We start from the raw sequence: 27,993 nt of genomic DNA, 5'->3' as shown, positions 1-27,993 counted from the left end.
TACTCGCTTACTTCGCGCATGCGCACTCCATTTTAGACTTCACAGACATCAAAGGTGCCGACAGAGAGTTGCGCTACTGGATACACTGTGACTTTAGGGTGCGTTCCGAATTACGCATGAAGCGCGTAGACTGCATAGAAAATCGTTCCGATTAAAGGCCATCATACACAAAATTGCATAGCTGCATATGCATAGCATAAGACCATATGAACCAATGAGCATCGAGTATTAAATCGCCATATTGACTTAACATAACATAATACTCGATGCTCATTGGTCCATATAGTCTTATGTTATGCATATGCAGCTATGCATAACATAAGACCATATGGACCAATGAGCATCGAGTATTATGTTATGTAAGTCAATATGGCGACTTAATACTCGATGCTCATTGGTCCATATGGTCTTATGTTATGCATATGCAGCTATGCAATTTTGTGTGTGATGGCCTTTAACCAATGCGCGCATTGATAGCGCTTTAGTAGCGCTGAGAATTCTCTAGATTGTACTAATCGTACTAAATTCTTAGCACTCCTTCCAGACTTCCAGCACATTGACTGCCTCTACTCTCGACTTGAGGCAGTTGATACGTTGCTGCGTTTATGCGATTTATGCGTTTCATGCGTAATTCGGAACGCAATAACGGATAACAGATTCTTTGTGACGATAGAAAAACAACAATTACATGAATTTCCAGTTTTAATTGAAGAGACTAATAAAATAATAACTTTGTTTTTAAATAAAAATGATATGGAGAAAGCAAGCCAAGCTAATATTAATATATTATTTTACCTTGATTTATTATTTTATTTTATTTATATTTATTATTTATTTATATTTATATTTATTATTATTAATATTTATTAATATTTATATTTATTATTATTTATTTATTTATATTTATATTTATATTTATTTATATTTATTATTTATTTTTTATTTTATTTGTATTTATTATTTTATTCTATTTTTATTTTTTTTTTATTATTTTACCATTTTAAAATCGTATTAGCGCACAGAATGCGCAGATACCGTTCCGAATAATTAAAGCGCTTCATGCGCATTGATAAAACGGAACGATTTTGAAGCGCTGCGCAACAGTAATGCAGTCTATGCGTTACATGCGTAAATCGGAACCATAGACCTTACAGATATGGACTGGCAATACGTATCAGACTGTGTCCGGAGGAGGTTAGAGAGAGAAACATACTTTTTGGTACTTCTCTTTCTACAAGTGTCCGGACAGTGTCCGAACACTTGTAGAGAGAGAAGTACTAAAAAGTATGTTTCTCTCTCTAACCTCCTCCGGACACTGCTTCTCTACAGAAACTATAGGCAATTGCCAGTCCATATTTATAAGGTCTATGATCGGAACGCACCCCTAAGGCTGCTTTCACATGGAGCGTAACTTGCGTACGCGCGTACTGCTACGTACCTTGCGTATTCTAGTAATATGCCAGAACTTACGCCATTTAAAAAAAGCCCTTTTACATGGAGCGTATTTCGTTAAATTTTGCGTAAAACGTAACAAATTTAACCAATAAAAATTAGACTTTCTGTTGTAGAACATAGCAAAAATACTAAAATCGATTTTCTATTGGTTATTATTATTTAGGCGTATTGCTAAATACGCGCCATGTGAATTAGGTACTTAAAAATGTACGTAATCATACGGTTAAACGTAATGTACGGTGAAGTAAATGGATGAGGTGCAGCGTGTATAAATAAAAAGTATGTAAATAATAAATAATAATAAATAAATAAAAAAATATATAAATAAATAAATGAAAATAATATTTTAACAGGTTTCACACATATAGTTCCGCGATCAAATACTCAAAAGTGCTAATAATAACAATTATTAATTTTGATCCACACAATAACTAATTAAAAATAAAATATTCTAATTTTTATTATTTTAATCTTTATTAAAGATAAAGATATAGATAGAGACATAGATATAGATTTTTTTATCTTTCGTATAAAAATTCTAAAACTTTCTCAGAAAATTTTAAGATTTTCTATATGAATTGACACATCTTTCAGAAATGTTCAAAAAAAGAAATCTAAAAAATTGTTATGAGAGATTCTGAAAATAATTTTAACCAGAGATAACCTTAAAATTATTTCGTTATATTGTGCAAGCGATGAATTACATCTAAATTGAATGGATAATTTTTATTTTATATAAAATTTGTTAAAATTTGTTCTTACCCGAATTTGGTTCATTTTTTCAGTGCAAATCGCGCAAATACACTGATCTGACTGATGTTGCCTATATGCGACTTTCGGCGGCTTACGCAAAAAATTGAATTTAGCGTATTGGCATTACGTTAAATAACTAGGTGAATTTGCGTATGATAACTAAAACGATGTGATTGGTTGATGAGTTTGGCGTAAGTTACGCATACGCAAGTTACGCTCCATGTGAAAGCAGCCTAATAGCGCTGAGAATTCTCTAGATTGTACTAACCGTACTAAATTCTTAGCACTCCTTCCAGCGCATTGACTGTCTCTACTCTCAACTTGAGGCAGTTGATGCGTTGATGCGGGGCGGCGTGTGGCTAAGGCGGCAAGGTACTTGCCTGCCATATAGGCCAAAAAGGGGTCTCGAGTTCAAGTCCCGCTGAGGCAGAAAATTTATTTCTGCGATATAGGCCCGATCTACAATAAAAAGTTGGCCCGTCTACAATACATGGAGTAAGCATGGATTAAGGATTAAGAGCGGCGTAAGGAGTTGGAGTAAGGGAGTAAGCGAAATAAATTATTTCCATTTCGTCTTACTTCTACTCCTGCTTTTCTTACGCCGAGCCAATCAGGGCACAGGAGGAAGAGTTGCGTCGAGTATGCGAGATTCGAAGTTGCGGGAGTGAATCCGTTTCGTTGTAAATATAGGTTACACTTAATAAAAAAAATTATTAATATTGATAAATAAAGAATTAATTTAATGATGAATTCCGCATACGAAGTGCTGGATAGTGCTGCAATTCCTTTGTCTTTGTTTTTGTCGTTTCCATTCTAATTTTAATTGATGGTGCCATGCAATGACTAATATACTTGCCAATATTAATTCATTAAACTCCATTTCATAATATAACCTTTTTATTCATTACAGTGTCAAGGTAAATAATCTCGAATCTCTCACACACTCGATGCAATTTTCCTCTTGTGTTCTGATTGGCTCTTAATTCTTTCTACTCCATCGTATTGTAGACGGGACCAGCGTAAGCATCTTCACGCCAAAACTCTTACTTCTACTCTTACTCCTTACTCCATCTATTGTAGATCGGGCCATAGCCGCCTCAATCCCCCGCCTACTCCTTCCCCTCATCCTTTCCCCTTCCTTACCTATGACCCCTGATTGTTATACTTTATTTGATGTAAGAAACTCTGCTGATTATTAATACTCACGAAGATATCTGGCAGCATGGGCGAAAAATAATATTGCCCAGTGCCACAACAGAAGAAGAAGATGCGTTGATGCGTTTATGCGATCTATGCGTTTCATGCGTAATTCGGAACGCAATAATGGATAAAGCTAGCGCCAGACTATGCGCGTTTTCGCGAATCGTGATGCGTGATTCGTGATTCGTATAACGTTCGCGAATAATGTGGAGGGAAATTTCGTCGATTTGTCATGTGCGATTCCTCACTGATTCGCTAACGGAGCGGTTTTTTGACGAAACTCAAAGGAGACGAATCGTTACGAATCAATCCATTCGTGTCGCGCTACACTATACGTAACCAGTTCGTGTTTCTCTTTGATAGGTTATTGCATCAATTATAACAAAGAGAGAGACAATGGAAAGCTGGACAAATAATCGCTTGAACTTGTTAAAGACATAAGAGAACATAGATGTTTATGGGATCCAAAAGATAAATATCATGAAAAAAAACTGGTCGAAGTAACGTGAATTAAGAAACGACGAATTACGAATTACGAATGATATACAACGAATCGCGAATAGTGTGGAAGGTTTACACTGACGAATAACGAATCTGCCTGAATGTCCAACGAATCTCTATGAATCACGAATTACGAATCGCGAATTACGAATCACATAGTCTGGCGCTAGCTTTAAACCTATGAAGAATATCTAGTGGATATCTAATACCAATTATTTTCTATTGAGAATTAAATCGATCAAGTTTTTGAGAAATGACATTAAAATAAAAATTTAGTAGTTAATGGACATGACATTAAATTGACTGAAAATTGACTTATAATTGCCATAAAGTTGACTTTTAAATCGACTTATTAGTTGATTGACAGTCGACTATAGTCGAGTCATTTGTCGGCTGTTAGTCAACTTTAAGTTGACATTCGGTCTGACTTTGAAGTCGACTTTAGATTTTTTCTGCCAACTGACAGTCAACTAAAGCCTACGGCACACGGTACAATTTTTCGTACTGGATTTGATAAGATTAAGTAAAATATTAGAAATGCTGCATTCTGATTGGTGCATTTTTAGTATTTTACTAAATCTTATCAAATCCAGTACGAGAAATCGTACCGTGTGCCGTCGGCTTAACAGTCGACTTGGTGCTGCTTGGGATGTAGCAAAAACGGAACGGGATCTGGTTACAAAATATATTTCACTTATGATTTCACTCTTAGGCTGAGTTTCCACTGAGCGCGTCACGCGTCGCGTCAACCAGCGTGAGCCAATCAAAACATCCCATTGTAATAACATGTTTTCCGTGTTATTACAATGGGATGTTTTGATTGGCTCGCGCTGGATGACGCGACGCGTGACGCGCTCAGTGGAAACTCAGCCTTAGGATGCGGTCCCATGGAGCGTATTACGATACGCGTGTATCGGGCGTATTGAAAATCTGACCAATCGCAGACGTTCCGCTGTTTGTGATACGGGAAAGTTACGTCTGCGATTGGTCAGATTTTCAATACGCCCGATACGCGCGTATCGTAATACGCTTCATGGGACCCCACCCTTAGGGTGCAGTCCCATGGAGCGTATCGCGCGTATCGCGGATTGCGCGTATTGAAAATCTGACCAATCGCAGACGTTCCGCTGTTTTTGATACGCGAAAGTTTCGTTTCGATTGGTCAGATTTTCAATATGCGCAATCCGCGATACGCGCGATACGCTCCATGGGACTGCACCCTTACAATTCAGTATTTCAGAGTACTCATAACAATGGTCTAGTTTCCACCGAAGCATTAATTCGCATCTAGTGCGGCGTAGAATCAAATTTAAGTCGATGGAAACGCGACTAACCGTACTCATTTCACTCCCGCGTCGCTCTACAAGCTTTATCGGAGTGGCAGCGAACTGATACCAAATTTAAGCCTACGGCACACGGTACAATTTTTCGTACTGGATTTGATAAGATTTAGTAAAATATTAGAAATGCTGCATTCTGATTGGTGAATTTTTAGTATTTTACTAAATCTTATCAAATCCAGTACGAAAAATCGTACCGTGTACCGTCGGCTTTAGTTCGTGGAAACGCTTGATAATAAATAGTGCCAACCTTTACTTTTCAAGTGCTAACCTTTAGCACACACATATGCAATCCAAAATGTTATCCAATGTTCCAATTGTTTTAATATTCATTTTCTTTTTATCCAACTGTGTGATTCGTATTAAGTTAGCCCGAAATTTTTCAGCCAACCAAAAATCTCCTTATGGAATCGTTTGTATTTCGTATGAAGATGTTTGAAGTGTGATTAAAAACGTTTGTGAGTAATTAGAATAATTATAAAAAATTAATCATTTTTACAGTATGTAGTTAGCCAACATAACTAAATATTAAAAATTCTCCTTATGAATCGTTTGTATTTCGTATGAAGGGTTTTGAAGTATAATTAAAAAGGTTTGTGAGTCATTCGTTTAATTTTAATTAAATTTTTTTATATTGTGAACTTAGCCGGAAGCTATATAAAATGGACGCCGTCCTGTGATTGGTCGATTTGCTTATGGTAAATACTAAAATTTTCTCATGTGTACTGACTTTAAGTGTAAACAAAACGAGCAAATTTATCTCTTTTGTAACTTTTAATCCATGACTAATTTATTATTAATTCCGCATAATCGCATAATATATCATGGATCGTGGATAAGCGTAGATAATTGAAATATGTTTTTCTACCAATAAATAAGTAAATCTTTTATAATTGTTTTATAATGTAGTCATCATTCAGAAAATGATCACAATTTGTGATTATGTATTTAATTGTTATTTTATATTCGCTTTCAAATAATAAACTATATAATAATAAAATTTATATAAAAAGATGGTAATATATGTAATCCAATTAATTATAATTGACAAAATAATTTCTTGTAAAAAAATAAAAGTAAAAAATATAGAAGAATTTTTTTTATAGCTTGTATAAAAAATCAGTTTTATGCTAAGTATATTATAATTTTCTGGACTGTAGTAATATTTAATATATAATTTTTGCTATATAAATATATATTTCTTCTTAATTGACAATAATTAACAAAGTAATCAATAATAATCAATAATAATTAACAAAAAAAATGATAACATAAAAGAATATGCTAAAAATGTGCGCTTATATATATTTGAAAATACAAAAGAAGACTTACTTTCGATAAGGCATGGGCAACTTTCAAGTTTTCGGATGCAAAAATAATAAAATCTATAGAAATATCTATTTTTGCTCTTATCTTTACAACATCAGCAATGGATTCATATTGATATATGCCATCTCCTCTCTCTCGCATTTTGATGTAAGCCTTCCGATATTCTGTGACATAACTCAGCCGATCTTACTATCTGTAGAAATAGATTTTATATCAGAAATATATATTTATATAGCAAAAATTATATATTAAATATTACTACAGTCCAGAAAATTATAATATACTTAGCATAAAACTGATTTTTTATACAAGCTATAAAAAAAATTCTTCTATATTTTTTACTTTTATTTTTTCACAAGAAATTATTTTGTCAATTATAATTAATTGGATTACATATATTACCATCTTTTTATATAAATTTTATTATTATATAGTTTATTATTTGAAAGCGAATATAAAATAACAATTAAATACATAATCACAAATTGTGATCATTTTCTGAATGATGACTACATTATAAAACAATTATAAAAGATTTACTTATTTATTGGTAGAAAAACATATTTCAATTATCTACGCTTATCCACGATCCATGATATATTATGCGATTATGCGGAATTAGTCATGGATTAAAAGTTACAAAAGAGATAAATTTGCTCGTTTTGCTTACACTTAAAGTCAGTACACATGAGAAAATTTTAGTATTTACCATAAGCAAATCGACCAATCACAGGACGGCGTCCATTTTATATAGCTTCCGGCTAAGTTCACAATATAAAAAAATTTAATTAAAATTAAACGAATGACTCACAAACCTTTTTAATTATACTTCAAAACCCTTCATACGAAATACAAACGATTCATAAGGAGAATTTTTAATATTTAGTTATGTTGGCTAACTACATACTGTAAAAATGATTAATTTTTTATAATTATTCTAATTACTCACAAACGTTTTTAATCACACTTCAAACATCTTCATACGAAATACAAACGATTCCATAAGGAGATTTTTGGTTGGCTGAAAAATTTCGGGCTAACTTAATACGAATAACTGTGTGCACTATATATATTTAGAGGTTAGATCATTACATTCAACAAAAGTTAAGTTGGCTGCACTGAAATTTAATCTTCCTCACTTCTATTCTACTTTCGATGGAAACAGTATGTTAAATCCGACTGGCAGCATGGGCGAAAAATAATATTGCCCAGTGCCAAAACAGAAACAGAAACAGAAATGTTAAATCCAATGCGCACTGAAGCAGAATCGGATTGAAGACTTCGGTGAAAACTAGACCAATGTTATCGGCAAGATAATTGCACAAATTACGTATTATTGCTTCAGTCGCATCAAAATAACGAAATATTGACGAATCAAGCACATTTACCTGCGATCGATGCGATATTTCGTTCCGTATTCTGTATTCTGTATTTCTGTTGTGGCACTGGGCAATATTATTTTTCGCCCATGCTGCCAGATATCTTCGTGAGTATTAATAATCAGCAGAGTTTCTTATATTAAATAAAGTATAACAATCAGGGGTCATAGGTAAGGAAGGGGAAAGGATGAGGGGAAGGAGTAGGAGGGGGATTGGGGCGGCTATATCGCAGAAATAAATTTTCTGCCTCAGCGGGACTTCTGCCTCAAGACCCCTTTTTGGCCTATATGGCAGGCAAGTACTTTGTCGCCTTAGCCACACGCCGCCCCACATTTCGTTCCGTGTTTGCTACATGGGACTGGTAAAGAAAAATACAGAACGGAACTGGAATGGACCGCTTAATTCTAGTGAGAAATCCGATCCGTCATTTCGATCCATGCTTAATGGGATTGCACCCTTAATGCGTCGTCTACAATGAGATTTTAAGGAGACTTAAGGCGTAAGATTTAAGAAATTGACCAATTACAGTCGAGTATTCTCTTAATACTTGACTGTGATTGGTCAATTTCTTAAGTCTTACGCCTTAAGTCTCCTTAAAATCTCATTGTAGACGACGCTTAAGGCCCTTGCACAATGCTGGGCAACAGGCAATAGGAATAGGGAATAGAAACTATTCACTAATAAATACGCGAAATAGAAAATATTCGCCAATAGGAGCAGAGAATAGATACTATTTCTGTTTTTATTGCCTGTTGCCTAGCATTGTGCATTGTGCCTTAAGCGAACTGTGAACTTATGGACCTGTTCTTTTTTAGCTACACTGCTGCACTAGTGCAATTAGTTAGAGTGAAAGAAAGTATGTTTGTCTCTTTCTAACTTATTGCACTAGTGTAACAGTGCAGCTAAAAAGAACAGACCCTATGTCGCTAAATGGAAAGCACCCAATATATAGGGTCTGTTCTTTTTAGCTACACTGCTGCACTAGTGCAATAAGTTAGAAAGAGACAAACATACTTTCTTTCACTCTAACTAATTACACTAGTGCAGCAGTGCAGCTAAAAAGAACAGGCCCATAGAAGCTATATATTTATATTATACTAGCTATATGTGCGTATGTATGTATATCATATATATCAATAGTTGTATCGTGTGTATATACATACATATATCATACATACGCATTAACTATGCGTGCACATCACACACAAACATTGTGCTCCATACATTTTTTCTCTGTATCTCTGTACATTATTCTTTTTAGTTCTAACGAATTCTGATGGATAGTGTGTAATAGTTATTAAATAGTTTCTTATACTTTTTGCTGTATACTGTGCTTTTAATTATATATGCAAGTAAATGAATATTTATATGAAATGAGAAACGAATCAGTCAGTATGACGATGTGGAATTTATATGCAACATGCTTCAAATGAACAAGTAAGTTTATTCACATTCTTATATATTTAGAATTTTAATACTTCTTAAATATACTTATGATTTTATTTGTATGGGTATATATGTGGCTACTAAGAAAAAAATTTTTATATATTCATACGTTTTTCTCGTATTATTTTGTTTATCAATATGTATCTTATTAATGGAACTAATAGAAGTGTATCAAAAATATTAATAAATTTAAAGATTGTTGGAATCTTCAATAGAATTTTATGATAAAATTAAAAGCCGTAATAATAAAATCATGCTTTATAAATACATTAAAACAAAATTATAAAACAATGTAATTATAAAATAAAAAAAATTGTAGAATAAGACTTAGTGATTCAAATAAGTGATTAACATATACTCAATATATTTCAATAATTGTAATGAAATCAGTGATTGATACCTCTTTGACTTAACATATGCAATTTTTTAAATGGCTCCAATAAAAAAAAGCGATTTCAAGTCAACTTGCATATTATGTACTAACATATCATATACTACAATAAAATAAGAGAAATTCACCCATTTTGAATCCTCCAGGCTCAGTCATCATTTATATATAAGTTTGCAGGTAATAATGGTAGTATTAAGGAAAAAATAATTTTAGATCTTTAAACCATTGGAAGAACTTCTAACCTCCTAAAGTTATCATTTTACTCGCTAGGACTTATTGATCAGAAAGTGTTAATACTCATTCAATGGCTTATCATCAGAGCTGTCCAAAATAACAAATACATCACTGCTAATCCAGAAGGTATCTGTAGGAATAGCATTAGGAAAGTTTTTAGTATACTGTAGATATATATGATTAAATGGCAATAATAATATTTACCTATATTAATGGCTGCAACTTCCCAGCATTTGCTGTTTGTATGTTTTCCTTCTAAAAAGTATTCCAGAGGTACTTATCATTGTCATGGACATCACTAATTTCAATTCTTTTTTCATAACAATGTAATGAATTAATAGATCAAGGATATAGCCAACCAAATGTATCAATAAATATATCTAAAAAATATTCAACATTTGTTATCACTGTCATTATAAGAAGATGCCTTAGATGCAAAAAGAAATGTTTAGAAGAGATAAAAAAAATTCTGGAAATTCTAAAATGGAAACTATAAAATAAAAAATTACTAGTTAATTTAAAGTGTAAAAGCATCATATAAATAACCAAATGAGAACATTTTATGCACCAACATTGATAAAGTCTTAATATTGATCAGCAAGGGCCATTAACACCTAAAAATCTTCAATTCTTTCAGGATAGCCTACAATTGGACATAAGCCTTATCTCTGGGCCCAGTGGGCCTAAAATCTAAGTAAAAATTAGCAAACTTTTCTAAGTCAAATCTAAGTAAAAAGAGCAAACTTTTTTATTTTTTGATCACACAAAATACTTATTTTTTTTTCCTTTTTAACAATTTAAATGAAATTTCATAAATCTGAAATTGCATAAACGAATTTCTTTTTATGCAGTAGTTATATATATTTTCTTTATTTCCAGGAATCTAATTTATTTTATGCAATAATACATAAATGGAATAACATCACAATGTTTTCTAACATCCAGAAAAAGGATTATAGAGTTGTGGATCTAATACGACAAAGGGAAATACAAGTATGCCATGAAATAACTTAACTATTAAATATTATATTTGCGTTAATAAATTTTTAATTATATGTATTAACTATTATAATGAGCTATTAGTAACTTTTATAACTATATATTTTTGATTAAGTACATTATAATTATGTTCTAATTAAGTATGTTATAATTACCAATGTTATATATTCAATTAATTTAGGACTCAGTCACACATACAATTTTGCAAAAACTACATGTTACCGAAAATCTAATATCACGTCTAGGTTTAGAAAAGGAATTAAATGGTCATACAGGATGTGTTAATTGTTTAGAATGGAATGAAACTGGACAGTATGTATCTCTTATATTCATATTTTTTTATTGTATAGTATCAATGATTCAAAATACTATATTTATCCAGAATACTTGCATCGGCATCAGATGATAAGGATATCATATTGTGGGACCCTTTTCGTTATGAAAAGAAATTAGTACTTCATTCGGGTCATCGTGGGAATATATTCTCTGTAAAAGTAAATATCTATAAACATATATGTATATATACAGGGTGTCCTAAAAGTCCCGGAACGGTCGAATATTTCATAAACTATGCACTTTAGAAAGAAATGTTTCAGACGAAAGTTGTATGGTTTGAAGGGGGCCATAAGATGGTGTCATTGGTTTGACCTTGAAAAATCGTTTGAAGGTCACGTGAAGGTCACCTTCAATTTCTTAAATGGAACCCTCCATTTTTTATTACTTATTCTTGTAGCTTATCTCGAGAGCTTTCCAAAACACTATAATAAAGTATTTCTTCATTAAATACTTTTCGAGTTATGAGGCTTGAAATAATTTCTTAATTTTACATAAACCATAAAATATCTAGTAAAATATTCATTTTTCGATTATCTTACCTTAATACTTTTATGTACAAAATAATGAGAGGAATCAATTGATGTAAAGAAAAAACATAGTTGTTTCGAAGAAAAAATATGTAATTTGCAATTAACAATTACATATTTTTTCTTAAAAATAACTATGTATTTTCTTTACACCAATTGATTCCTCTCATTATTTTGTGTATAAAAGCATTAAGGTAAGATAATCGAAAAATGAATATTTTACTAGATATTTTATGGTTTATGTAAAATTGAGAAATTATTTTAAGCCTCATAACTCGGAAAGTACTTAATGAAAACTATTCCTCTCATTATTTTCTAACACCCTGTATACAGGGTGTTAGAAAAGTCTGGAAAAAGTCTGGATTGATTCCTCTCATTATTTTGTACATAAAAGTATTAAGGTAAGATAATCGAAAAATGAATATTTTATTAGATATTTTATGGTTTATATAAAATTAAGAAATTATTTCAAGCCTCATAACTCGAAAAGTACTGAATGAAGAAATACTTTATTACAGTGTTTTGGAAAGCTCTCGAGATAAGCTACAAGAATAGGTAATAAAAAATAGGGGTTCCCATTTAAAAAACGGAAGTTGACCTTCAAATGACCTTGAAAATGACCTTTAATGTCGAATCCAAGGTCACTATTAGATAGCCCCCTTTGTTCCCTACAACTTTTATCGTTTTCCTTCAAACGTTGATCCTGAAAAGTTATGAGGGTGGAACTTTTAAAATGGGACACCCTGTATATATATATATATATATATATATATATATATATATATATATATATATATAGTTTTTTCTTTAATTAATATTAATTAATATTGTTCTAATCTTTAAGATATTAAAATTTATATATATTATATAAATATTACTATTTTGTATTATATAAATATAAAGATCGATAAATATAAATATTGAAAAATTTGTATGTGTGTGTGTGTGTGTGTGTGTGTGTGTATGTGTGTGTAAAAAGATTCGTTAGAATTACATAATGATCTTATTATACTTGACATTTTAATATAATTTTTCTTAAAATTTTTAAGATATTGCATGAGATATTTATTTTAATACTATTTGTATTTGCTTCTAGTTTATGCCAAAATCAAATGACAGTATACTGGTATCAGGTGCAGGGGATTGCAAGATTCGGGTGCATGATCTAACACTCTCCGAACCAATATTCACGTGTAAATGCCACAGACAGCGTATTAAACGTATCGCCACTGTGCCCAGTATTCCCTTCTTGTTTTGGAGCGCGGGCGAAGATGGACTCTTTTTACAATATGACATTCGTACACCGCATATTTGCAGGAGCAACAACCACAGTGTTCTCGTGAACTTGGTTTATCATATGGGTCGTTATGCGGAGGGCAAATGCATTGCCATAAATCCGAGAAAACCTGAGCTGATAGCTATTGGCGCTAACGATGCTTATATTCGGATGTATGATCGACGAATGATAAAGTTATCGCAGGTATTTTCAACATACTGCAGCCAATAAATTTCATAAGTATAACATCTAATTTTGAAAATCTATAGCTACCTCCATCTCCCTCTATACATGATAATTCAGATTGGGCAAATATAAGTCGAGCAGGAAAAGGTGATCCAGATGATAATATCCCATTGGGTAGCACACAATACTTTATAGCAGGTTTGTCCATACAATCAGAGATAGCATGTATCTTTACCTTTACTTTTCTTTGCTAAATATAGTACGATCATTTTAACTAAAATTATCATACAATTCATAATTTAAATATTGAATAGGCCATCTGCATTCTCGTGATGGTAATAAGAGCATTACAACTACCTATTTGACATTCAGTGATAATGGAAATGAATTACTTGTGAATATGGGTGGAGAACAAGTTTATTTATTTGATATCAATGAGTCAAGTAATTCAAAAACATTTCTTAGTTCATCAAGGAAATATTCAAGTAACTGTCACAAAACTCGTCATTTTTATGTATGTACACGTGGCAAAATTATTATATTCACATTAAATTATGTTTTACTAGATTCAATCGAGCGGGATGAAGATCTTGGCAAGTATTATATGAAACAAAACAACATAAGCTATACAGAAGATTTTGTAGAAAAAACTGTAAAAATATTGCCACCCTATGTTGAAGAATTAAAACGTCAAGTGAGTTTATAGAATTATTTCTTACATGTGTGTTTAAATAAGGAATTTGCATCATAAGATACAAATATCTTTAGAAATAAAATTTTTATTTTATTTCTCTATTATACAGGGTGCATAAAAAATATCGAAATTCCTTAATATTTTGAAAAATAAACATTTTCGAAAATATTTTATATAAAAGTTATATGGTTTTATGTAGCACATTACATGATATTATGACCTTGAATAGTTGTCAAGGTCACGTAAAGGTCACCACTAATTTCTTAAATGGAAACATAATTTTTCTTTACATATTCTTATAGCTTACCTCGAATGCTTTTCAAAACGCTATAATAAAATATTTTTTCATTCCGTACTTTTTGAGTTATGAGGAAAATTACAGTATTGGAGATCGGATTTACGTCTTTTTTGTATGTATGTCTGTACACATACACAAAATACTTTTTATAAATACACTCTGTATAAGTCAATAGTGTATATACATACATACATACATATGTATATGTATATATATATATATATATATATATATATATATATATATATATATATACAGGGTGATTCTGAACAAACGTTTGTCTTTAAAATATCAAATTCTTGAATGAATTCTAAGATGATTTTTCCTCTTGCAAAATTTTGCCCGGAGCTTAGTTTTTAAACTATAAAGGAAAATAGTTAACTACTTACGGAACGAGTACAAGAGGTAGGCAGGGACGACGCGATATAGGCGATTACGTGGGGCGCTCGCCGCGATCAGCTGATTGCTATACGCGATGACTGTAACAATCAGTGTGTGTGTGAGAATGTGTACGCACACACACACACACACACTGATTGTTACAGGCATCGCGTATAGCAATCAGCTGATCGCGGCGAGCGCTCCACGTAATCGCCTATATCGCGCCGTCCCTGCCTACGTCTTGTACTCGTTCCGTAAGTAGTTAACTATTTTCCTTTATAGTTTAAAAACTAAGCTCCGGGCAAAATTTTGCAAGAGGAAAAATCGTCTTAGAATTCATTCAAGAATTTGATATTTTAAAGACAAACGTTTGTTCAGAATCACCCTGTATATATCATAATTTATAAAGTTAAATTTATACTCTCTAAGAAGCATTTTTTCACTCATTTCATGATAAATTTTATACTATATATAAATTTTGTATTTTTTGTGACATTTTCTTTTATTTTCCAACTATTATACTTCGTAATCTAAAAGAAATGAAAAGATAAAAAACAGAACAGAACCAAAATATATTCAAAAGTTAAATAAAATATTATATAGAAAAATTTTTACATTGTAATTAATATAAGACATTTTTTATTAACAGGCAAATGAAAGATTTGAGCAGCAGAAGTATTCACTAGCTATTAATTTGTACAATAAAGCAATTTCTTACTGTCCATGGGCAGCAGTACTATTTGCTAATCGAGCAGCTGCTTACATGAAACGTGCTTGGTAACTATTTTGATAATTTCGTTAAAAGTATGTATACATCAAATAACTTAAAAAAACATACAGCTATGTAATTTTAATGTAGGGATGGCGATATTTATGCCGCTTTACGAGATTGTCAGACAACATTATTTCTCGATTCGGAACATATAAAAGCTCATTTTAGGTAAATCAAATTAGTTTTTATAATTGATAAGTTTAAGAGAAAGTTTAATCATATTAGTAATTAATTATATGAAATTGTTGTCTATTATTATACAATTTCAATTATAGCTCAAAAATTTGTCTAAAAGATAATACATTTAGTTTAAAAGCTATAATAAGAATTTGCTAAAAGTAAAAAACATTAAATGTAAGTTTTAATCTTAGTTCAACAAACATTCTTATTATCAAGTTTTTTAATTTAATTTTTTTATGCTGGAATCGATAAGTTTTTTTTTCAATCATTAAATTTTTATTTTAACTTATACATATGTACAGATTGGCGCGTTGTCTGTTTGATTTAAATCGATCAATTGAAGCTGAAAAAGTACTCAAGAATTTTCAACAAAAATTTCCAGAATATTCATCTAATTCAGCGTGTAAAGCATTGAAGATGGATATAAAGGAAGCTATTGATGCTGGTAACATTATTCGATCTCATTCATGAAAATGTGTACAAAATAACAATATGAAATATAAATTTTTGTATATAAATTTATGTTATAAACTACATATAATTACTAATGCTTTATTTAAAAAATCATTTTTATGTTATTATTCATTAGGAAAAGATGTAACTCAAACCAATCAACCATTTTTTCCAATATCAGAATATGAGCAAGAATGGAGACGTAATACAATCGACTACAAAATGAGATTTTGTGGTCATTGTAATACTACAACTGATATAAAAGAAGCAAACTTCTTTGGAAGGTAACTAACTTTTAATAACATTTAGTGGTATAATAAAATTTTGTTCTTTATTTCATTTTTTTAATTTTATATAATTTATATAATTTATTTTGATCGTGTAATATTAATTCCTGTTTAAAGCAATGATCAATATATAGTAGCTGGATCAGATGATGGTTCTTTTTTCATCTGGGATCGTAATACTACTAATATTATACGTGTACTTCGAGGAGATGATAGAATTGTCAATTGTTTACAACCACATCCATCCACGTGCTTGTTAGCTACCAGTGGTATTGATCCTGTGATCAGATTATGGAGTCCATGGCCAGAGGTAAATCATTTTTTCTACTTTTTTTTTCTTTGTAGTGCACAATGTATATAAATATAATGCATATAATGCGTATGCATTATTATGCAATATAATTTTTAAGTAAATTGCTAAAATTGCTCTCGCCTTTTGTCCTTCCTCTCTCTCTTTTCTCTTTCTTTGATTAATTATATCTTATTCTCTTAATGAGATTATATAATTTTCAAATATAAAATAAAAAATACAAGTTATTAATTTATTAATTTTGAAGTTTATTCAAAAAGAAAAAATTTGGAATATTTGTAGATTAAAATCTATTTTTGCTAACTATAATAATTTTGAATAATTGACTAATGAGCTGAATAATTTTTTAAATACAAAACCTTAAAAAAATAAAATTTTTATTTTTTTTAATTACGAAAAGATACAAATTAATTAAAAATTGGCAAGTAAGAGCTAAGGTGCGGTAATTGGATCGCAAGGAAGAAAAAATACATCTTTCTTTGTTTACCTTCTATTTTTCTCGCCCACATGTTCTCTGGAAGATAAGAAGAAATCTCGAATTGAAATTTAACTTGGATTAACCAAGAAGGATTCGTGCACACATAAATTAATTTTCTGTGAAACTGACGCACGACCATTCGCATCTGACTGTTGTAGTCCGCGATTAAATTTGTGTTTTACATTGAGAAAGCCTTACTCTTTTTTTATAATTTCTTTTTTTTCAGTTATTATTATATTTAAAAATATTTATTATAATATATACATTAAACACAAATGTTTCATTTTGTGATCTTCAATGTGACATTATTATTTAAAAGTTATAGAATATTAGACATAATATATGAAATTATATTAATAATATATATAAATATACACACACACACGCACAATTTATCAAAATTCGCGGATGCGGAATGCACAAGCGTGATAGTTCGTGCTAAAAGAAACAACTTTTCCCTTTGGCAAAATTCTGTATTTGATTGCGAAATGATTAATTTTATATTTCGTTATTGTCTGATATTTTGTAATGTTTAACATTAATGTCATGCTGAAGATGGATTAAAAAATGATCTGAAACATTCATATTTAATGCATATATTATAACAATTAATTTTTATTTATTATTACTTGAGCCAATTTTCTATTTTAATTTTGAAAAGATATTGATTATAATTTTCACCAAGAATAGGATATACACAATAAAAATATTTTGTTTGGAGCTATTTTCACATTCTGTTTACTCCAAAATTCTCAAATGGCTCAAACTGTGGTAATGTAATCCATCTTCATTTTCATGATCCGTTTATGGATTGTAATATAAAAAAAATATTTTATAGTGAAAGTAGATAGAGGAGAAAATTGAATTATATAATATACTTAGAATGACAGCCTCCAATAATAGAGATAGTGGAATTGTTGAAAAAAGGAATATCTATACTGATCTAAATCTTCTTTCCTGCTTTATAAACAGGAAGAAAAATGTAAGAAAACTCACATTAACAGTGTATTGTAGTGTTAATAGAACTTTAAATCATAAAACTAAAAAATAGTTGAATCAAAATAGGATTTACAAAAAGGTTTTGAAAATGTCTTATTGTTAATGATAGTTACGAGAAAATGTTAGCTATAATAAAAATTAGAGGGTTCCTTAAAAAACAAGTCGACTATAATACAATCTTACAAAGACCATTATTGCCATATTATTTCTTTATAATTTAATAATTAATTTTTATATTGTTTATTAATTTAAATTAATTTTTAATTAATTTTTTAATTAATTTTTAATTAATTTTTAATTAATTTTTTTATTATTTCCTTATTATTTTTTTTATTAAAGGAGGAGGACCAATGAGGTTGATTTTTGGGCCAGAGCGTCGCACTTTTTGATTCCATATTTGTATAGTTGAGGACGAGAGCTTTCCAAAACACCTTATGAAAAGCTTTTTACGTTGGGGAAAGTGAAAGTTATAAGTCCTCAAAGTTTAAGAAACATGGCATGTAGGAAGCATGAGAATTATCAAGACTATCTGATTTATGATTTTTTGTGCTAAGTAGACTGCCTTAATTGTGTGTGTGTGTGTGTGTGTGACAGATTGAAAATATATACATGTATTTGTTATTTTACCCTCCTCTTTTTAAATACGGGCTTGGAACCGTCAATGGCAGAGTTACTTTTTTTGGTTTTTTAAAATGATTTTGTTTTTTTTGCTTTTTTGTTTTTTTTGTTTTTTTATTTATTTTGTTTTTTTCGTCATAAATGACTGTCATACACCTTTGAGTGAAGTGTGATTGAACTATTATACACAGCTTTTAATGTAGTCAACATTGTATTATCTTTAATAGACGATAAACGACGTCCTGGTTTAAGATGCACTTTACAAGAAGGGCATAATAATTGCTTTGGCATTTTTAAATAACTTTCACACAGCAAACATCAATAGAGTAATGCAAAATAGAAAAACAATATTTAAGTTCAATTTTTCAAAGTCACCTCTTTTCAAAACTGCTAGTCTTAGCATACCGAATTGCATGAAGAAGTAGAATGTAAGACAATCGCTGAGGATTATCATCAACTGAAACTTTGAGGACTTATAACTTTCACTTTCCCCAACGTAAAAAGCTTTTCATAGGGTGTTTTGGAAAGCTCTCGATCTCAACTATACAAATATGCAATCAAAAAAGTGCCCAAAAATCAACCTTATTGGGCCTCCTCCTTTTAAATTATTTGATAAAATTAAAAAAATATAAATTACTTTGTACATTATATATACAGAATTATACACATACACACACACGCGCACGCATACATACGCACACTCATACACATATGTACATGTATATATACAAAAGTATACATTCTCCATTTGTATTAAACTTTTCATATCATTTTTTTTACTCTGACCAATTAAAAGAAAAGAGACAAAGATTTCTTATCCTAACTGGTACTTACTAGAAAATTTTAATGATAAATATGAGTGTAATTAATATTTTTATGTTTAGTCCAATATATATTTAGGTATTTGAAAATATTGAAAATATTGGTTTCAAAATTCATAATACAATAAAAAGGAAATAAGTCTATATCTCAATATAAATCGAAATAATTTATATATAAACTTTTATTCGATTGAATAAAAGTTTATAAATAAATTATTTCGATTATTTTCTTCAATTGAAGTTTTGTTTTCGAGAAAAATAAGTATGAAAAGTTGTCGAGTATTCATACATTATTTTAGCATTTGAAGATTTAAAAATGCAAAAGTCGTTTATCATAATTTAATTCATAGAGCACAACTTTATATTATGGCAAAAAGACACATGCTATTAATTTAATTTTAATTATAGGATGGTAGTGTAAATGAAAGGGAAATTCAGAATCTGGATGATGCTGCATCAGCCAATCAAATACGTATGAACAGTGATCCGTTTGAATTAATGCTTATGAATATGGGATACAGATTTCGTGATCCTCAGCATGAATTTGGTGACGAAAATGGTGAAAATCAATTTAGTCAACCGATAACACAAGCTTTAAATTGCAGGCCAAGTTAAATTCTTGTGAGAAAAAACAGACTAAAATAGATAATTGAATATCTATATTAATATGCATATTATGATTTTTCACACTATTTTAATTTATTTTTTCATCGATCTTGAATTATTTTTATTATATAATAATAAAAGCATTTTTGTAAGATTGAATACAAGATAAAGTTTTGTTTATTAAGATGATATTATGAGTGTATTAAGAAATGTAATCCAAAATTGAGCAAGAATTATATATTTCAAATCTATAATTAATATATCATATTGTGTGTGTGTGTGTGTGTGTTCGTATGTGCGTGTATTGTGCGCGTGTATCTTTGTACAAAATGAGTTTGCTTCTATTTTCTTGTAAGCATATTGTTTTCTATAATGAAAAAGAAACTCAAAATTCAACATGAGTTTATGTTATTATGGCATTAATATAAATAAGATTTAAAATAAAATATATATAAAATATAAATAAAATTTATAATTATAAATAAAATTTAAAACTCTAAAAATGATTAAATTAAAAATTTAATTAACACATGATGGTATAAGTTCCCATAAATTTTGCAATGTACTGCTTTCTCTTGGCTCTTCTGCTGCAAGTCCTAAATGAATTGAAAAATTAGGTTTTCTTTGACCTGTATTTCCTTCGGAAAAATAATAACCAAACACATTTGATATTTCAGATTGATTATCTTGTATCTCAGTAAAGTGTTCCACATTAACCTCCTCCTGTGAAGATGCCTGTAATACACACACACAATATTTAATTTTTTTTTTCATTGGACGACGCGTGCGCATTTTACTTATATTCCAGATTCATTTAACAAAATATTAATATATTATGGGATGTTATTGAAAAAAATTTATCAAACAATTTGATTTTAAATAGGTGTAAAAGTATTTTTAAAAAAGAAAAATAAGTTAGTTATTAAGACTCAAACTTATAAATTTAATTTAACCATAATCTATTTTTGGTTCCAGTAAAAGAAATCTCAAACATTTTATTGAAAATTTTATTTTGATTAATAAATCACTCATAATATTATGGAAAAATGTATATTAGTATGCATTATAAAGTACCTGATGTTCAAATGTATATTCCACACCAAAAATAGGAAACTTTCTGAATTCTGAAAAAAGTATTGATACTTCTTTGTGAATAATGTGAAGTTGCTGCAAGGGATTAACACGAAAACCTAAAACATATCCTCCGCTAGCTTCTGTACTTAAAATTACTAAAGTTGGTCCAAATTTTGATGTTCTAATAGTAATCTGTAAGAAATTTATATAAACCATACAATTTATTAAAAATGTTAAATGTATATGTTTCATAAATTTTTTTTCCAACTTCTAAAGATACTAATGTAATAAAAAATATATCTTTTAAAGATTTAACAATTGTTTGTTATTATATATTAGATTGTTATTATTACACACACACATACATACATATTCATATTTTCACACTTACATTTTCAATTGTAAGATAAGGTATTGACACATTAAACTGATGATTTACATCTGCATACCATACTAAACGTATATTTGTTATAATAAAAGTTCCGATATTTCCCTGTAAAAAGCCTATTTTTTTAATTTGCGATTATCATGCGTAACAATGTAATTCAAAATGTTAGAAATTAAAACATTCGGAACCTGTTCAACAGACAAATTCCAAACATCTTGCACAGAAGAATGTACTTTTTCTTGAGGTAACAAAACCAGCCGATTTTCACGTATAATACCGCTTCTTAATTTAATTTCTCTGTAAACTTTCGACGATATGTAAGCTCTGTAAAAAACGGTTTATAAAAATAGCTCCTATTAATATGTATATGAGATGTTTCACATAAAATGTTACAAGTTTTCCGAAACTTGACTCCATATAAAAAAATATTTCAGAACAAATTAATAGAATTTTGAGGGAAAATAACCTTGAATTTTAACGAAGATCATTTTTCAAGATTATGTGAAGGTCAATCTAATCTTTTTTAAAGAAATTCTTCTAGATATTTAAAAGAATTTTAATATAGCGATAAATAGCAATATAAAAAGATGATAATTATCACCTGTAAACACCTATTACCGAAGTATAATGTCTCGTACTTTTGATATCGTGATTCGTAAATATAAATTCATATCGACAGTTTCGAAATGAAGTTAATATATGAAGAGCTTGCATATATCCTCCATGAATCTAAAAAAAAAATAATTGCTTGCTACTTCAACAATGCAATAAATATTCGCGCTAAAATGTTTCTTACCGTATGAAGAATTTTCGTGTTTACTGTGATAAATGTATTGTAGCCTATACCTATAAAATTATGCATCTTATACTCTCCACCGTTCGAGAAATTATTTATATTAAATAAATAAATTAAAATTATATTTTGTTAAATTACAAATTATACTGTACGATATTTTGTGTCATACTTAAATTGATTCGTGGTAAGGATAAAGAATGCCATAAGATTCTTAAGTTTGTGACAATCAATTTTCCTAAATCTCCAGCATTGCCTTTTGTATCTTCTATCATGTCAAGTTTATCAACTGTCAGTTCACCAGATTGTAGTTGCATATTACTACATACAAAAATAATTTTAACTGTTAAGCATTGCACACCTGTATGAAGTTAGCCCCGCACTTTTTGAATTTTATATTTTTACTAATTTTTACTAATTTTATATTTTTACTAATTGTGCTGCATTGTGCTACGTTTGTGCTGATTTGTACCGCAAACCGTAGCTTAATAATTTAAACCATTTTTTAGAAAATTAAAAAAAACAAAATTTGCGGCAGCCCCGCACTTTTCGAATTTTGAATTTTTTTGATTGTGCTGTATTGTGCTACGTTTGTGCTAATGTGTGCCGCAAACCGCAACTCAATAACTTGAACCATATTCGAGAAAATTAAAAAAAAAAAAAATGTGCTACACAATTTAACGATCTGAGAAAATTTTGTCATTAAGAAAAGTTGTACTCGTCTAGCACAATCTGGCACAAGAGAACAAAAATTTAAAAAATTAAATTTTTTTTCACCCTCACCCCCTTTTAATCGATATTTAATTAATCTCTGGGATTGTTGATGCATCTTTTGCTTGTTATTTCTTCGTCTTTGGTAGCACAATATAGCACAACTTGCAGAATCAGATTATCTGTTATAGTTTGAAAAATACATGCATGTAAAATTTTATATTCCTAAAAATTCGTTTCTAATTTCTGTTCCACAACAAAAACTAATGATCTGACGACATTTTGTCATTAGGAAAAGTTGTTGTACTCGTCTAGCACAATCTGGCACAAGAGAAAAAAATTAAAGAAATTAAATTTTTTTTCACCCTCACCCCCTTTTTAATCGATATTTAATTAATCTCTGGGATTGTTGATGCATCTTTTGCTTGTTATTTCTTCGTCTTTGGTAGCACAATATAGCACAACTTGCAGAATCAGATTATCTGTTATAGTTTGAAAAATGCATGCATGTAAAATTTTGTATTCCTAAAAATTCGTTTCTAATTTCTATTCCACAACAAAAACTAATGATTTGACGGCATTTTGTCATTAGAAAAAGTTGTTGTACTCGTTTAGCACAATCTAGCACAAGAGAAAAAAAAATGTTAAATTTTTTTCACCCCCCACTCCTTTTTATTAAATATTTAATCAAACTTTATAATTACCTATATTTTTTTATCTGTTTCTCCTTCCTAATTATGAGGACAATATAACACAATTGATAGAAATTCAATTAATGCTATAAAAAATGATTTATGTATTATTATTGTTTTTAACTTTACGAATTTTTTTTAGCTAAATGGAATAAGATAACAAAGTTTGCTTAACGGCACAAACTAATGCCAATTTATTTAAAAAAAAAATGGAATTCGATTGGGACAAAGTGCGGGGCTAGTAATTTTTTTTTTTTTAATTTTCTCGAATATGGTTCAAGTTATTGCGGTTTGCGGCACACATTAGCACAAACGTAACACAATACAGCACAATCAATAAAAATTCAAAATTCGAAAAGTGCGGGGCTGCCGCAAATTTCATTTTTTTAATTTTCTAAAAAATGGTTTAAATTATTAAGCTACGGTTTGCGGCACAAATCAGCACAAACGTAGCACAATGCAGCACAATTAATAAAAATATAAAATTCAAAAAGTGCGGGGTTAACTTCACACAGGTGCATTGCACTCTATAATAATTTCTCATGGATTTCATTTTTAATATGGCTATTTAATTACACATATGTGACATTTAATATAAGAGATACATTTAGATATATAAATGTGAAATAAGAATTGAATAACTACATTTAGCATATTAAATAACATATATTAAACAAAATTGAAAATAATTAAAATTTTATAATTACGAGTGAGATATATCAAATCTGACTTCATTGTCTTGCCACATTTTGGATATCAACTAAACAAGGCGACTATAGCTGATTTTAGTCAGACAGAAAATCAATACTGTTGTCATATCTACAGAGATGCACAACAATATGCTTTGTGATGTTGAAGGAGATTCTTTCTACATAAAATCAAACTTATCTTGTGTTACCAACAACAAATATTTAAATTAATTACATAAAAATAAAAATAGCATAAATAAAAAATTTAATAACAAAAGAGTCGAAAAACTATATATATATATATATTAATTTCAAAGGAATTCAAAGGATATATATTTCTGCCCTGTTTCATTACAGTTTACATCAAAAGTTTACAGTACATCAAAAACTTATATCTCATTACACTATTCTTCCGGCCAAGGTTTGCCTATACCCTGTGATGCACCCATTCTGGATGGATCTTGACTTGGATAATGTATAGGAGTCGTTCCTGGAGGGAAAATCGGCGTCGCAGCTGCAGCCGCCATTTGTGGCGGGAACATAAATTGAGGTGCAACAGGCGGTGGTGGAATCATCATTGGCGGCATCATGCCAGGTGTGGTCTGCAGGTTGAAAAAATTATTACCCATAGTTTCTGGTGGTGGTGGTAATGCTCCAGGTAATCCCGGAACAGGTTCGAGAATCTCTCTCATTGCTTCTGTTGCAGATATTGTTTGCCTTCCCTGAGAACGGCCCCATTTTATAGTGAGTCGTCTTCCACCCAATATCAATTTGTTGAACGTTCTTTCTGCCGCTGCCTCGGCAGCATTTCTTTGTGTATATTGGATGAAGGCACATTGTTGACGTGGCACCATAGTTACCGAACGTATCTCACCATATTGATAGAAATGATCGCGCAATTGTTTCTCTGTTAGTACATCACCTAAATTGCCAATATACAATGTCGTGATAGATTTATCTTCAGGTGGATCGAGCTTGGGCATAGCTGCCGCTCTTCGCATAAGTTTGTCTGCCACTGGATCATTCACACCATAATAACGATCTTTTATGTTCTGATCGGCTAACGGATCATCGGGATCTGTTGGCTTTTCATGTCGATAAGGACATTCTTCGCCTCTCTTACATTCACCTTTTACCCAAAATGAACAAATATGTGGTCTATTTCTCTTATAGTATGGACTCGTTCTAGCTAATTTCATTAAGAGGTCGCTAGCTGCAGCAGATTTGCCAACAGCACCAGCTGGCGTTGTTGGATCAATTTTTCCAATTTCATTGTCTATATTTTGTACATAATATTCTTTATTTACATCTGAACGTGGCAAATCATCTTTAATCTTCAAAGCAGCATCACGAACTTGAATAGGCAGACCATATTCCAAATCTAATAAACATGTTTGACAAACATTTTTCAATCGACTACATGTCTGACAGACTTCAGTCTTTTTAAATCGCATCCTTGCTCCAGGACACCATCTAAATACTGTAAATGGTCGCATACATATCTTGCATTCTTTTCCATATTTTTCTTTTGTCTACAAACAAATATATAATGGTTATGATAAAGTTTAATAAAAATACTTTATTTTCATTAAAAAAAAAAAAAGAGAATATATTAGGTTTTGCAACCCTATTTGTCACTATTTGTTAAATTCAGGTAAAAGTTCCCATTGATATATATTACTTCACAATATAAAGAATATTTAAAAGAAAAATATTCGTGCAGTAACTGTATAACTTACCATACGGATATATGGATTATCTCCTAAGCATGTCTGACATAGTATTGGAAATTCCTATATGAATAATACAAAGTATAAGAAAAAATTCCATTTTTAAGAATGTGAGAACACCAATATAAAATTCTTTAATCTCCTTATACTTACGGCATCCTCCCAATTTTGTCTGTTATATGTATTGGTAGTTTTCGATGTAGCCATAATGCATTAATTTATCTTCAATACAAAAGCAATTAATATTATATTTTCACCACTTACAACATAAACATTGAGATACTAGCTTCCATCGAATGCAAACCACAGATATCTATACTATAACTAGATCGCTAACTCCCATTGATTTTGTACATAAAATGTGTCCCCCATGTAATATGGCGGTCGCGCATGCGTAATATTGGTGGAAAACTAATATGGTGGACACTTGTAGCCAGCTAATATTTAAGTTTTCACCTTAAAACTTGTACTTTTTACATTATAAACTTTTAATTTTGTAATAAAATAAATATAAATATATATATAAATGTTATATACATATAATTTTAATCTTTATATATTTTTAATCTTTTATATATATTTTTAATCTTAATTTTAATTATATCATATACCTTTTAAATATATTTTGATATATTTTATCTTTAAAGGCTGTAATAAATTTTAATTAAAAATGAAGAACATTATATATTATTTAAAAATAACTTATATTCAACTGTAAGTTTATACACAAATTACACTTATGTACATTGTACATAACATCAACCAATCACAAACGTGACTGCTGTCTACCAACGTTACGCACGCGTGAGAATTTAGTACATAAATTTCGTGGACATGTATTTGACGCAAGTTAGCGGTCTAGTATATAGTATAGATACTGTGATGCAAACTGTTAAGGCCATCACACACAAAATTGCATAGCTGCATATGCATAATATAAGACCAAATGGACCAATGAGCATCGAGTATTATGTTATGTAAGTCAATATGGCGACTTAATACTCGATGCTCATTGGTCCATATGGTCTTATGTTATGCATATGCAGCTATGCAACTTTGTGTGTGATGGCCTTTAGGGCCGCTTCGACCAAACTTAAGCCGACGGCACACGGTACGATTTTTCGTACTGGATTTGATAAGATTTAGTAAAATACTAAAAATGCACCAATCAGAATGCAGCATTTCTAATATTTTACTAAATCTTATCAAATCCAGTACGAAAAATTGTACCGTGTGCCGTAGGCTTTAGGCTGTGATCCAAAATTCACTGCCAGTACTGAAAATCTATAGTGTACGTCACGTAAACTATAGATTTTCAGGACTGGCAGTGAATTTTGGAATGCAGCCTTAATCGTTGATTAAAGGGTTGCCAACATGACAAAATAATTCAGTGTGACCAATTGTATTTCTAAAGCCTTGTGTCCACGATGCTAGAAATCGGTCCGAGTCCTCGGATCGAAAAATGTGTAGCCAATTAATATGCAGTTTTTACGGAAAGGCAGCAATTTCATTGGCTACACATTTCTCGGTCCGAGAACTCGGACCGATTTCTAGCATCGTGGACACAAGGCTTAACAATATACAGAGAGAAGCCAATATTAGAGACACTGGTCTAGTTTCCACCGAAGCGTTAATTCGCATCTAGTGCGGCGTAGAATCAAATTTAA

The 27,993-nt window shown here is 30.3% G+C and overlaps 3 protein-coding genes and 1 long non-coding RNA gene across 15 annotated transcripts; 1 reads left to right on the top strand and 3 right to left on the bottom strand.

Moving 5' to 3' along the window:
* Positions 1-3,087: 3,087 nt before the first annotated feature.
* LOC145966504 (uncharacterized) lies at positions 3,088-4,192 on the bottom strand. 2 transcript variants are annotated; one of them, XR_014437057.1, is made up of 2 exons: positions 3,415-4,192; positions 3,088-3,372 (listed from the first exon to the last, which is right to left on the bottom strand). It is a non-coding gene; the product is annotated as an uncharacterized LOC145966504 (long non-coding RNA). The 2 variants fall into 2 exon arrangements; XR_014437056.1 differs by having other exon boundaries at positions 3,088-3,351.
* Positions 4,193-9,141: 4,949 nt separating this feature from the next.
* On the top strand, positions 9,142-20,645 carry Adp (WD and tetratricopeptide repeats 1). Of its 10 annotated transcripts, none has more exons than XM_083090002.1 (16): positions 9,143-9,394; positions 10,065-10,154; positions 10,666-10,722; positions 10,908-11,021; positions 11,209-11,339; positions 11,410-11,521; positions 12,987-13,370; positions 13,436-13,550; positions 13,667-13,837; positions 13,919-14,046; positions 15,375-15,502; positions 15,585-15,665; positions 15,980-16,122; positions 16,267-16,414; positions 16,535-16,727; positions 20,052-20,645. In XM_083090002.1, the coding sequence occupies exons 4-16, from the start codon at positions 10,956-10,958 to the stop codon at positions 20,256-20,258; spliced, it is 2,007 nt and encodes a 668-aa protein (XP_082946128.1). In that variant the 5' UTR covers positions 9,143-9,394; positions 10,065-10,154; positions 10,666-10,722; positions 10,908-10,955; the 3' UTR covers positions 20,259-20,645. The 10 variants fall into 10 exon arrangements, with proteins under 10 accessions (XP_082946134.1, XP_082946126.1, XP_082946136.1 ...); XM_083090003.1 differs by having other exon boundaries at positions 10,008-10,154; XM_083090004.1 differs by lacking the exon at positions 9,143-9,394 and adding an exon at positions 9,752-9,971.
* Positions 20,351-24,658, bottom strand: Bbs5 (Bardet-Biedl syndrome 5 protein). Of its 2 annotated transcripts, none has more exons than XM_083090013.1 (8): positions 24,615-24,658; positions 22,677-22,825; positions 22,508-22,557; positions 22,313-22,440; positions 21,900-22,035; positions 21,715-21,816; positions 21,324-21,515; positions 20,351-20,984 (listed from the first exon to the last, which is right to left on the bottom strand). In XM_083090013.1, the coding sequence occupies exons 1-8, from the start codon at positions 24,653-24,655 to the stop codon at positions 20,769-20,771; spliced, it is 1,014 nt and encodes a 337-aa protein (XP_082946139.1). In that variant the 5' UTR covers positions 24,656-24,658; the 3' UTR covers positions 20,351-20,768. The 2 variants fall into 2 exon arrangements, with proteins under 2 accessions (XP_082946139.1, XP_082946138.1); XM_083090012.1 differs by lacking the exon at positions 24,615-24,658 and adding an exon at positions 23,920-24,020 and having other exon boundaries at positions 20,382-20,984.
* A 247-nt stretch (positions 24,659-24,905) lies between these two features.
* LOC145966151 (pre-mRNA-splicing factor RBM22) lies at positions 24,906-26,641 on the bottom strand. The gene is made up of 3 exons (XM_083090011.1): positions 26,480-26,641; positions 26,336-26,389; positions 24,906-26,128 (listed from the first exon to the last, which is right to left on the bottom strand). The coding sequence occupies exons 1-3, from the start codon at positions 26,531-26,533 to the stop codon at positions 25,001-25,003; spliced, it is 1,236 nt and encodes a 411-aa protein (XP_082946137.1). The 5' UTR covers positions 26,534-26,641; the 3' UTR covers positions 24,906-25,000.
* Between the last annotated feature and the right edge of the window lie 1,352 nt (positions 26,642-27,993).

The sequence above is a fragment of the Camponotus vicinus genome, unplaced genomic scaffold (assembly GCF_025532165.1).
Source record: "Camponotus vicinus isolate PSW18456_S1 unplaced genomic scaffold, iyCamVici1.0 SCAF_2, whole genome shotgun sequence".
NCBI lineage: Eukaryota > Metazoa > Arthropoda > Insecta > Hymenoptera > Formicidae > Camponotus > Camponotus vicinus.
This window is presented reverse-complemented; position numbering and strand designations above follow the sequence as displayed.